This window comes from Euprymna scolopes, chromosome 39, assembly GCF_053919585.1.
Source record: "Euprymna scolopes isolate OS-2025 chromosome 39, ASM5391958v1, whole genome shotgun sequence".
Taxonomy (NCBI): Eukaryota; Metazoa; Mollusca; class Cephalopoda; order Sepiida; family Sepiolidae; genus Euprymna; species Euprymna scolopes.
The window spans coordinates 71,000,081-71,013,542 of record NC_136520.1 but is presented as its reverse complement, the minus strand read 5'-3'; the positions used below and the strand labels follow the sequence as shown (position 1 = coordinate 71,013,542).

The 13,462-nt window shown below is 34.8% G+C and overlaps 1 protein-coding gene across 2 annotated transcripts in view; it reads right to left on the bottom strand.

The window, feature by feature from the left end:
- Positions 1-10,862: 10,862 nt before the first annotated feature.
- The window catches only part of LOC145263849 (tRNA N(3)-cytidine methyltransferase METTL2-like), a 43,896-nt gene continuing 41,296 nt past the window's right edge, over positions 10,863-13,462 (bottom strand). For both annotated transcript variants that reach the window (XM_080120930.1, XM_080120929.1), the window contains one exon: positions 10,863-11,119. In XM_080120930.1, the coding sequence (XP_079977056.1) occupies positions 10,971-11,119 (149 nt within the window). In that variant the 3' untranslated portion in view covers positions 10,863-10,970. The remainder of the gene's footprint in view (positions 11,120-13,462) is intronic.

Here is a 13,462-nt window from a genome sequence, read left to right as displayed (position 1 = left end):
TGTAGAGCTAGTATTCTTCAAATTTCAGTTTCTTGGGAATATTTTGAAAGGGTTTTAGGCATAATATGGACATAATCTTCCATTTGAAAATTCATATATTTTAGATTTACACTAAATTTATCTCCCTATATATATATATATATATATATATATATATATATATATATATATATATATATATATATATATATGGCATAATCACAATGCTTTTATATAGAGTGATGTGGTTCTCGGTTGATTGATTGTGTTTAACTATGTCGGATATATACTCGGGAGTCAAAATAATGAAAAGAATATGCTGTTGTCATAGCCCTAACTATTAGTATAACCGACATCAGCTGTGTTTAAAAATGGAAATTTTCATTTCATCTATAAGATTTTATTTCTGTTTGAATTTCAAAATCGTAACAACTTAGGATAGTTGGTGTATCTTAAATAATCTGTGACCAAATCCTCCACTGGTGTAACATTTTTTACCTTGCCAGATATGTACAGCTAGTATTTATATATAACTAGCAGGGCTACTCGGCGTTGCCCGGGTATGAAAAGGTACTCGGCGTTGCCCGGGTATGAAAAGGTTTTATGGTAGGGGTATTGAACAACAGATCCCTAAAAAAAAATTAACCAGCCCCCTAAAAAAGATTAACCAACCCCCTAAAAAAACAATTAACCAACCCCTTAAAAATAAATCAACCGATCCCTTAAAAAAAATTAACTAACCCCCTAAAAAAATTAACCAACCCCTTAAAAAAATTAACCAACTATTAAAAAATTAATCACCCCCTTAAAAAAATAATCAACCTCTTAAAAGAAATTAACCAACACCTTAAAAAAATTAACCAACCCCTTAAAAAATCAATCAACCCCTTAAAAACAAATTAACCAAGCCCTTAAAAAATTGTAAATAGCAGCGAGTACTCATAGTAGTAAACCTGTAATGCTAAGAGGAAAAGAAAATGAAAAATAAACGAACGGTTTAGTCGCTGCGCCCACATGACATACAACATCGCGGCTGTTCAAATTAAGCTTAGACATATGATGACTTTGCAAAAATATCAACGAAAAAACCGACTCCTTCTCATAAAAAACGGTTCAGTTAAGGGTGAAAGAATTAATATTTTTAGCTAATTTTTGGGTATTTGTCATCCGAGAAACTGAGCTTTCAAACAATATCAATTTTGTTAGTATTGGTTGTGTGTGTTGAAAGTTTTAGCAAGACATACAAATATAGACACACACTAACAGACCTTTGCCTTTTATATATATAGATTAGCCTGGGTGCCCAGCGTTTCTTGGGTGTTTGGAGGTGTGTGTTGAGCAAAAAAAAAAAATTTTAGTAGGCAGTCAGGTTCGAACCTGTACAACAAAGGAAGAAAAGAAAGTGAAAAAAAGGAAAAAAAACGTGACGTCTTTGCTGTTGCACCCATCGCCAAACTAGAAGTGACGAATGTTTAAATTAAGGCCAGTCAATCAAAAAGAGGAGATGACTTTCGAAAATATTGGCGAAAAAAGCGACCCCCTCCCTGTAGAAAAGTACCCAGTTGAGGGTGAAGGAATTAATGTTTCAATATTTGTCATCCGAAGGGGCGAGCTTCAAAACGATATCGATCTCATGAAAATCCATCGCCTGTGTCAAAAGTTTTAGCAGACATACAAACATACATACATTTAAACAGACAGGTGAGATTTATATTATAGATGACCAAATGCATTGCTACACTATTGTCAATGTGAATTACTAGGGCTAGGACAACAGCATATTCTTTTCATTGTTTTGACTCTCGGGTGTGTATCTGTTGATATCTTATATGCTTTTATACAGAGTAATGTGGTTCTCCGTTGATTAGCTGTGTCTAACTGTGTCGGATGTATACTCGAGAGTCAAAACACTGAAAAGAATATGCTGTTGTCATAGCTCTATGAATTACATATAAAAAAAAAAAGATGTATGACTTTTAGAAGTATCAGACCTCTCCAAGATATTTTCATCAGATTAAACTTTGGATGTTAACCAATGCTGGTGAGAAACATGAGTAGTCATTGGGGAAACAGGTTGGAATCAACTGATTTTACTTGGCCATTTGGCTAGGAACAAAGTGTAGTATCTGTTCTGATGCTACACTTCACCTTTTCTGTCCTTGATCAGTGGAGGAGAAATCCTTCATGACTGAGACAATTTTTTATTTTTGTTCCTATCCACAGTGCTCCTTTTTGAGGAGCTGAATTTTCCCTCCCATTAAAAGCTGACATTGTGTCTAACTCTGCCCCCCCCCCCCCGTGAGGAGACAAGTAATTAGAAACAAGTTGGAATCAAAATGAAATTCTCAACCTGGGTTGGGAATTTCATTTGTCCTAAACAATCGCAATCAGTTTCAACAAAGAAATTCAAAATTAACAAAAAAACAACAAGTACACATATTGGGGAAAGAGGCAGCAAGTTATTTTTCGGTGAAACCACAGTCGATATTTATACAGAATATGAACCATGCTAAAGTAATGTTATTATTGAAAAGCCCATTCTTAACATGGTGAGAGGCGTGTAGGTTAATTCATTAGTTAATTATTAACCCTTCATGGTTAATTATGAAATAAATAAAAAACATACCTTCTTAGTTTCAAATAAACTTCATATTGGAAGTCATATTGATGGTTGACAAAAGGATAAATCACTATGTGGCAGGGATATCTCTAGAGAAGATCCTAATTTACCTTATATGTGCTTCCGGGTTGCACTTGCTTACACTTGCTTACACCACTGCATTTATATTTGCCCTCTATTGGCCCCATAACAGCGGAGTTACTATCTTTAAGAGTATATCTGAGAAAATAGACCACATCCTGTCTGCACATCCCTCGGCTAACATTCACATCTGTGGTGACTTCAACGTCCATAACATGGAATGGCTGACCCACTCAAATAAGACAGACAATGAGGGGAGGTTCTGTCATGATTTTGCCATTGCTTATGACCTCACTCAGATTGTTCGCGAGCCCACCCGTGTGCCCGATACTACAGGTCAGTATGCAAGCCTTCTAGACCTTTTTCTCTCCACTTCCCCTGAGCTATGTTCATGTTCCGTTCTTTCTACTCTAGGATCCTCCGACCACTCCGTCGTATCAGTCAAGATAAAAATGAAATGTAATAAGCCCCCAGACGTACTATATACCGATAGTCCATGGCTGACTGGGATAGCTTCCGTACATTCATATCTGATCTACCTCTGCATTCCACTAACAAGTAACATGTTTTAGTTTTACACACACAAACACAGAGAGATCCGTCTCTATTTATTTACGTGTTAAGAACGAAGTCACTCGTTTTATATACATATAATTAACAAATTTTTACTTTGTTTTACATTTTCCCACATTTTGCCTTGATTCAATCTACATCTTGTTGGTTCATCAGTCACAACCTTTTTAAAAATATAATAAACATATTGTTGCTTTTGTTTTGTTTCGAAATGTCAGAGATCTTAACTGCTTGTTAATTATTTAGTTAATTATTGCCCTTTGATAGTTTATTACGAAATAAATAAAAACATACCTTGTTTGTTTCAAATAAAATTCATATTGGAAGTCATATCAGTGGTTGACATAAACATAAATTAATTAACACGTAACATGATTTTAGTTTTACAAACACAGACACGAAGAGACACGTCTGACTTTATTTACATGATGAGAACAAAGAGAATGATTACACGTAATCACTCGTTTATATAAACAAACAAAGGGAAGATAACTCTCAGTTACTCAACAGCTTAAATGACACCTCAGCCAAACCCAGACAAGGGAGGCTACTCTTCATGTATGGTTCAAGCAACAAAACTGTTATAGTTTTCACAGTATTAAAAACCTGACTAATTTCCAATAAAGCGGGGTTTAATAACTATTCTGTACTTTCACCTAACAATTTAATAGACAAAAGATACCATTAAAATTGAATTTAACTTGAAAATCCTATCTAAGAAATAGCACATTCTGTATTCTGCATAAAGTATCCAAAAGTCATCTAAGCTCTCTACCCCTTTCATAAATCTTCTGAAGTTTTAGCCAACATGACATCATCATCATCCTCATCATCATCATCATCATCACCACCGTCATCATCGTCAGTTTAATGTTCGTCTTAAATTCTGGTATTTATCAAACAGCTTTAAGAAACTGACTTCTCTACCCAGGTCTTTATTCATCCCTCTTTCTCTAAAGTCCATTTTTATCTCCTGGTGTTACCAGATCAGGCTGTCTAAAAATATTGGCTTTCTGAGACGAAATGCACCTAACATTGATGCTTTTTGTTTTTCTACTTCCTTTTGCAAAACTTAATTATGTTCTGCAAAATCGAACCCCAAAACAACAACCCACCCTTTCCCCCCTTCCTTCTTCCCATTTACCCTTTCTCTTTCTATCTCCCCCAATTCCTGACTGTTTTTTTTTTTTTAACTTAAAATGGACCAAACATTAATACGGTAACCCTTTTCCTTCTCCCATTGCAAAACTCATTCATGTTCTGCAGGGCAGGGAACAAAAACGATAAAATCCACCATAAAACAACCAAACCAAACACTACAAACGAGCGATTGAAGATATGAAAGAGCTTGAAGAATAAAAACCTTCTACAAAATAACTGGATTCGGCATTAAATAACCCGAAAAGGGTTATCTCTTCCTTACATTAACATTTTCATTTTTCAGAGAGATCTTTCATAAGAGGGGAAAAGGAAGGCAAGACAAGTCTAAAAAGAAAGAGACGAAAAGAGAGGAAAAATATCTAACAGGGTCGTTACACTCAAACCGTGTTTGTTACAGTTCAAATCTCTCTCGAACCCTCACACCATCCAGTACCGTCGCAAAAAAACAAACAAACAAAAATAAATAAATCCGACTCTGTTTTTTTTTTCTGTTTTAGCAAATTTACTCTCCAAACAATGTCTACTTGTTTTTCTTTTATTTTTATTGTTCATTTTGTCTGCCATGAGATAAACAAAACCCCGCCATCTCGATACCAGTTTAAAAAGTCTGTTCCCACCATCATAGGAGCCACACGTCCATCTTGCTTGGCTAAACTATTTTTTTTGACCATGTGCCATCCTTTTTTTCTTTTTCTTCTGATGCAAATCCGTGCACAATTGCTAATTTGCATAAGGCACAAACGGCTGCTGCTGCTGCTAATACCTTCACTTTTCATCTATCCTGCTGCTGCTGCTGCTGATATTTTCACATGCGATTATTCATGCTCTGTTACAGATAAAGACAGAAAGAGAAATAAAATCCAACCAAATAGTGACAAAAAAAAAATAAGGAAATAAGATCTTAGTGATTTTGCAAAAATCAGCATTTTCTTCAATCAAAAAGCAGAAAATTCACATCAATGGAAGGCTCTAGTGCTTTAAATGGAAATCTGGTTAATTTTAATGCATCGAAAACCAAGCTTCTCTCCTTTCACCATAAACACTCTGACCACTATCACACCCCAATTGAAATAAATGGCTCATGTCTTGGAGAAGCTCCATGTTTTGACAAGCTTCTGGGACTGACCTTCACTCCTGATCTGAAATGGAACACATACATCAAATCTGTTGCCAAGATTGCTGGAAAAATGGTTGGATCACTCTACTGCTCCAGCAGGTTTCTCGTTGCCAATGATCTAACTTTGATAGAGTTCAAAACCGGCTTCAAAACCTAGTGATGCCTCTTTCTCTTCCTTGCAACCTCTTTCCCACAGAAGAGACGTTACGAGCCTATCTCTGCTGTATCGTTATTTACTTTAAATTTAAGTGCTCGACTGAACTCTAATCGAATGTCCCCTCTTGCCAAATGTTCACAAAAAGACTCAACTAGCTGCAACCACTATAAACGATTTACCCCACTTGTTTTTTTCTGTGCCTAAATTTAAACGCAGATTCCATGAACAAAGTTTTCTTCTCAGAACTGCCCGCCTAAGGAAGACTGTTCCACTGGCCTGCTTCCCGATTGAATACAACATAGTAGCCTTCAAATCAAATGTAAACAAATTCTTGTTGAGCTGTCCCCAAAAATAATCGAATTCTACCCAATTTACACCATTAACGATTACTACACTACCACCTTACACTTATTAATCCTTTATCCTCGAGTGGCCTTTGGGCTTTGATAAGTGGTGACACCTAAATAAAATTTAAAAAAAAAAAAAAATCTGTTTTTTTTTTCAGATTAAAAAAAAGAGAAGTTGCATCCTTGGCTGCTGTAGCATCAGGTTACAGGCTTTGAGTCACAACAAGGCACACCCTGAAGTAAAATGCAAATCGGACGCCTCATGTCCTGTTTATCTGTCGAGGTTCCACACCCACGTTGACCAAGATTATCTGATTTGCTTACAACTGTCTGCCTGACGACACGTTTTAGATATTAGTTTTATGCGATACCATCAATCACACAGAACCAGAATTTGGATCAATGCCCATCACTTCGAAATAAAAACATGCAATGTCAAGCAACAGACGCAAGGACTTGTGGCACAGTGATTAGAGTACTTGGAAAAATCAGTTGTAAAAGTGTCATTCTCCTGAAGGTTGAAGGTTCAATTCTCAGTGTGACCAACTGAAAAATACAATTGCAAATTATTTAGGACCTCTATCCAGTCATTGCTGACTGAACATGAGCATGCTACTCCCGGGAAGTTTGACAAGATACACCTGAAGAAGGTTGGAGATTACATTGACCGAAACGTGAAAATCACACTCAAGATGAGAATAATGGTCTGATGAATCCAAATATGAATAATCAATCTTCTTCTGAAAAAATCAGAAACGTCAAGCAACAAAGATTATAAGTTTTTTTTCAAATGACAATATCATACAATTTGTTGTATAGAAAACATTGTTCGTTATATTCTTTTAACTTTTTAAGCAGAATCAAATACTGCAATTATGAATTTAAGAAAAAAAGCAAACAATAATTAGCAACAACCACTGTGACGTCAGCAGGAAAGAAGACTTAATGGAACGGCCTTCTCTTTATGAAGACCATGATAAAGGCAAGTGTCTACATCATTTAACCAATTGTTAACAAACTTGATCAAAATATTAGTTATGGTCTTATTTAGACCAATTTTAATTTTAAAGTCAAGCAGAAGTTGAAAGTCAGCTTTTGCCGATAAGTTTGGTTCTGTTTATCATAGACTCATTACTTGGCCCATAGTGTAACCAACGAAGTCTCACATCTTATGTGGACCTTGACTTTGAAAAGTCTGGTCATGGTCGAAATTTTGACAGCATTTCTACTGCAAATATGTGATAGTAGTTGCAACGTGGTTAAATAGTCTTTCGCTTTCTTTTGACGATGATGGAGAGCTAGGAGTGCAGTAACTTTGATTGGAATTGATTTGCGGGTCAAGTTTCTTCTACACGTTGTACTCCAGATCTTTCGCTTCATGTCCAATCCTCAATGTTAGTTTACTCGTTACATAAATCCAGTCATGTCGATTAGTACAAATCACCATCTTTGTTATCGATGAAGCAAGGGAGATCACTCTAAAAAGACTTATCACAAAGAAATCAAGATCAGAGTTTAATCCTCAGTAGTCATGCAGAAGACTCAAAAAGTGATATTTGATATCTCATTGTCAAACACTCTGCAATATGAGTTGCAGATCAAGGGTAAGTTGAGTAATCCTGGGAAATGAGTGCTGCCCTCCCCTACATGTTAATTAAAAAAATTAGTTAACTAAAAAAGAGCCTTTGGGTCATCCTCAAGCACTTTTATTTTATTTTACTGAATAAAATTGAAGAATTTAAAAAAATATTTTAAATTTAAAAGACAGAGTTTTACTTTATTTACTACACAAATATAACGTAAAATGCTCACCTACTTCCTGACCAGAAAGTGTTAAGACAGAAGTGGGTAACCACATTTTTGATATTCCAAGATGCTCTCCAGTTTTGAAATGCAAAAAAATATGTTTATTTGTTTGGTCCTATGCTGTGGGTTAAGAACTGGGTGTTCATTTTATGCTAAATTTACATACTAAAGTGAATACCTACTCTAATATCCAAACTAATATCTAAACACTTTTATTAAAATAGTTAACCCTTTATGACTTGAATTATGATGTACAGAATGTCCCAAAAGAAGCTGATGGTTAAAAAAAAAAATAAATAAATAAATAAAATTAATAACTTTAATTTTTTTTATATTTTTCTTGTATTTTTTCAGATCATCTAGAGTAACCCTTCCAAGGTCATCATGAGTCATCACACTACCGAGGAGTGGATATTTATCGTAGATTCGTATTTTCGGTTGAATGAGTCAATATCAGAAACTGAAAGAGAATTTTGACGAAACTTCAACACAAGAAATTCCCCTACTCCAATGCAATAAAAGCTATGGTGACTCGATTTCATGAGCAAAGGTCTGTATGTGACCTCCCTAAATCTGGTACGGCAAGAAGTGATGAGAATCGTCAGAGATTAGCAGAGAATGTGGCCGAGGATCCATCCACATCAGTAAGAAGGAGATAAAGTCAAATTGGGGTTTCCTCGATCATCTCTTCACAGAATGATTCATGAAGAGGGCAAATTTCCATATAAAATTCAATTGGTGCAAGAGCTTCAGCCAATGACAATGGACAATTCCCTGCAGAACGCACAAGAGTGTGAAAATGAAAATGGTGGACATTTGAGCAACACCATTTTTCATAACTAAAATTAGACCTTGTGAAAAACATACCCTAGATTAAGTTGTGTAAATAAAATTAGAATAAGTAGACTATAATATCTTACTATATCTCAAAAAATCACGGAGAGGCTCATCTACCTACATATGAACATTGGTAAACATAACTTAAATGTTGAGTAATTTAATAAAATTTTAAATCCATCAGCTTCTTTTGGGACATCCTATAGATGATTAAAAAATATTAATGTTAGTTTGCTTAAAGGTAAATGATACTCTGTCTTCAAACTGGAAAAATTATGAAGTTCAATAGTTAAACTACCACTGAGAATTTTTGCATTTCATAAACTTACATTGATTATTATCCATAGTGCTTAGAAAAAGAACAAACAAAATTCTCCACTCCAAGACAGATGGTGGCATACTGAATATAAGCAATGGACTGTTGCAATCTGGACGTATCTGGCATCTACCCAGATACTGAACTAATACGTACAAGGCGTGTTTGAATCAATTCCCACTTTATTTATGCTGTTATATTCATTTATTTACGACTGAACGAATTCAACTCGACGGTCATAAAGGGTTAATACCCATCTTTACTTCACTTCTATCGCTTGATAGCTCGTATGGAGGAATTTGTGGAATTTTCTTGAAATGTTTCTTACAAATATATACTTGGCAGTTGCATGTTTATTGGATTGTGCAGTTGTGATGCATACGGATGGCAGACTTCCTGTAAATTGAGAAATATTAAACTGAGAGTAAAAAAAATCATCCAAAATAAGGGAGATATCTCTGATTTGGAGTGGACCACCCAGAATACAATTTATCCACTTAAAAAAAAAATATATATATAGGACTCCCTAGATACGGGACTCTTAGACAATAGTTTTTTTTTATATTTAAAGATTAGCTTAAGCATCCCCCCCCCCCCGGAAACAATGAAACAATTTTTTACTCTATTATTGTATACATGCACTGGGCAAATGCATGTTTATTGAGTTGCATGTTTGCAAGTGTTAAATCATTCAAGATATGGGAAATATCTCTGATTTGGATTGGACCACCTAAAATGCAATTTATTCACGAATAAAAACAAAAAAAATGTAATCGTTCTACAGATACTAGGTTCCTTCAGTTTTTCCAGAATTGATTATCTTGAGTGTTTTTTTTTTTTCTGGTGTGGTTCCGAAATATCTATATACGAGGTGCCTTCAATAAATTTCCAGACTAATTTCGTATGGGTACTTTTATTGATAGTACACACATGAAACTAGTCCCCTTCGAAGTAATCTCCTCTGGCTGCGATGCACTTGTTGTATCATTCCAACAACTTCTGGAAGGCCCAATGAAAGTCCTCTTGTGTGAGTGTAACAATGACCCTCGTCACAGCCTCTTTCATCTCCTCAATTGTCTCATAACAAGAGCTTCTAAGTTTTCCTTGAGTTTAGGAAATAACCAAAAGTCACAGGGAGCAAGGTCTGGACTATAGGGAGGATGAGGAACTGTTTTGATGCCTATCTTGGTCAAATAGTCTGCGACAAGGATGAGTCTTCTCATGAGCACCCTGGGGACAAACTTTGCACAAATCTTCCGCATCTTCAGTTCCTCACGAATAATTGTGTGTACAGTTCCCACACTGACATCAAACTGCGCATTTATTGTCTCTATAGACACATGACAGTTCTTACCATGAAATTCTTTATTTGGCCAATCAACTCTGGTTTTCTGACTTCCTTACTCCTTCCACACCTCTCATCATCCCTCACAGACTCTCTACCTTTCTTGAATCTCTTATACACCTCAAAAGCTGATGCTCAATTCATGCAAGATGGTCCAAAAGCAGTCTGAAGCATTCCATATGTGTCTGTGACATTTTTTTCAAGTTTAAAACAGAATTTTATTGCATATCGTTCTTCTGAAGTGTCCTCATATCCAGATTGCATTTTTGAAATTCACCAGCTGTGACAATAATGCTTTAGTAGAATGAATTCCAATTCCTGCTGTAGCTATTCATTTGAACCTGAAATCATAAAAATTGGTCAGTCATCTCATAACATATATAGCGATAAGATACTCAATTTTCAAGAGTCTACGACAATTTTAAATGCTTGCACAAAAAAAGTCTGGAAACTTATTGAAGACAGCTCGTATAGTCGAGCTGATGGACAAATGAAAAAAATGTAGAAGAAGAAAAAAAAAAGATTCTCAGATTTGATGATTTTTATTATTTTCTAAATTTAATTTTTTTTAAAAACTTTTTTAAAATCTTTATTATTTTTTTTTTTTTGTTAAAACTAATAAAATAATCAATTAACTTTCTTGTATTGGTTTACGATATTTACATTGGATCCAAACGCGGTACATTTTTAATTGTCTGCTTCGGTTCACCTGCAATCGACGGTCGATGATGTTTTGTTCCTCCTGCAATCCAGCCTCGGTGAACATTTTGCGAAGTTCATCTGTTTAAAAGAGAAAATAATTGGTTATGAGAAATGAAGGGGATGAGGTGGTAAAAAAAGAGGAAAAGAAAGAGAGAGGGAGAAGGAGGGTAGGAGTGAGAAAAGAAAATTTTTTTTTTTTACAATATCTATTGTTCTGGCTTCTGTCACCCTCTTTCATTGTATCAGACGGGTTGCCTGGACCAAATCGACTCTTTCCACAGGTCTCTATCATCCATGGCCTTAGGAAGATCTTTGTAAGCTAACGACTCTTCCTCTATTTACTAACAGTCAAAGGTAATAAAGAAATGAAAAGAATAAAAAAATTGGAATAATCTATAATCTATATATCTATAAAAGTGAACGTGTCTGTCTGTCTGTCTGTCTGTCTGTGTGTCTGTCTGTCTGTGTACATTTCCCTACGCAATAACTCTGTCAATTTTTAGTCTATAGACTCGAAATTTGAAATACCGGGTACTGAGATTTGGGAAAATCGATGTGACGGGTGTCAGCCAGAAATTTGGCTGTTAAGGGGTCAAATTTCAACGATTTGACCTTTAACAACTCTACCAAACTCCTCCGACAATTTTGGGTCTAGACACTTGAAATTTTAGATATAGGTTCCTTGAACCTGGATCTAACTTAATAAAGTGATTTGAGCCCGAAACTATAAATTTTAAGGGGTCATAATAGGGGTCAAAGTTTTAAAAAATTAACCATTTTTTTTGTTTTTTTTGCTTTTTTTGCACAGCATACACCTCCAAACACCCGAGAAACGCCGGGCACCCCTGCTAGTATAAACTAAAAGAGAATATCACCACAAATAATAATATCATTTAACCCATAGCTGAAAGACAGCCAATGGTGAGGCCCCATTTGGGGGCTGTGGAGAATGTAGAGTTGCCCCTTAGTTACGATTGCTTACAGGTCCACTTTGGTCCAGAATGATAATACCTGTTAGAGCATCTACTGCTACCAAATCAGGCTATCTGAAGATACTGGCTTCCTAATCAAAAATATACCAAACATTCATATTGTTTTTTTTTCTCTCTCTTTGAAAAACTCAATCATGCACTGCAAAGTCAAAAACAACATTTTTCTTCTACAAAACTATTTTAAGATATAAACAACTGGAAGCATAAAATCTTTTTTCCAAAAATTACTGAATTCGGCATTAAATAACCCGAAAATGGTTGATATACCATTAAAAAACCAACATCAAGGCAATCCCTTTCCAGAATGGTAATAACTGTTAGGGCATCTGATGCTATCAGATCAGACTGTCTGAAGATACTGGTTTCCTGACCTGAAAATGCGGCAAACATCACAAGCGACTGGGGACCGCTTTGTGGATTTAATATTCATTTGACACTTCCTTCTTTGGAGGGAGCCAGTTCAACCCACTTAGGGTGAATGCCATGCAACAACAAAAATATAGTTATTAAAGTATATACAAAAAAAAGCCTTAGGAAACAAACGTTGATTTATAATAACAAGCAAAAAAAAAAAAAAAAAAAAAAAAACTGCCATCCGACGTCTATTAATCTAGATCTAAGTATTCTTTTTAAATATATAACTCACATGACAAATCTTTAAATCTAATTGTATTTTAAAAACCAAGTTTTCATTTACATCACATTAATCACTGTTAATAGACAAAATTATTGCAGATAGGAAAATAGGATAATAAAATTACAAATAAATGACATCAAACACTAATTGAAAAAATATTTGTGCAAATTGAGCATAGAAATAGAAATATATTTGGATCTTTTCTCTCTACTATATAGACAGTAGTTCAATGTTGGCAAAACTATTACATATATATGGAAAAATAAGACAATAAAGTTACAAATAACACCAAACATTAATTTATTATGAATTATTAAAAGTTGTGCAAATTGAGTATAGAAATAGAAACCTGTTTAGAGCTTTGTTTTCTACTATATATACAGTATTATAAAAGACTATCCTGTAATATTTATTTAAATATGCTGTTTTGATAGTTGTATAGGTGTGATAAATGAAAAGGGTTATGTTTTTGAAAACAAAATTTCAACCACTATCCTATGGGTCTTCATCAGTATTAAAAGATATCTATAATAGAAATCTCAAACGTCTGTTAGTGTGTGTGTATGTTTGTATGTCTTGCTAAAACTTTTGACACACGTGATCAAAACACTGACAAAATTGGTATCATTTGAAAGCTCAGTCTCTCAGACGACAAATATCCAAAAATTGGCCAAAAATATTCATTCTTTCACTGTCAACTGGTCTGTTTCTAACGAGGAGGAGTCACTTTTTTTGTCGATATTTTATCAAGTCATCATACCCCTTGCAATGACTAGCCTTATTTTGAACCCT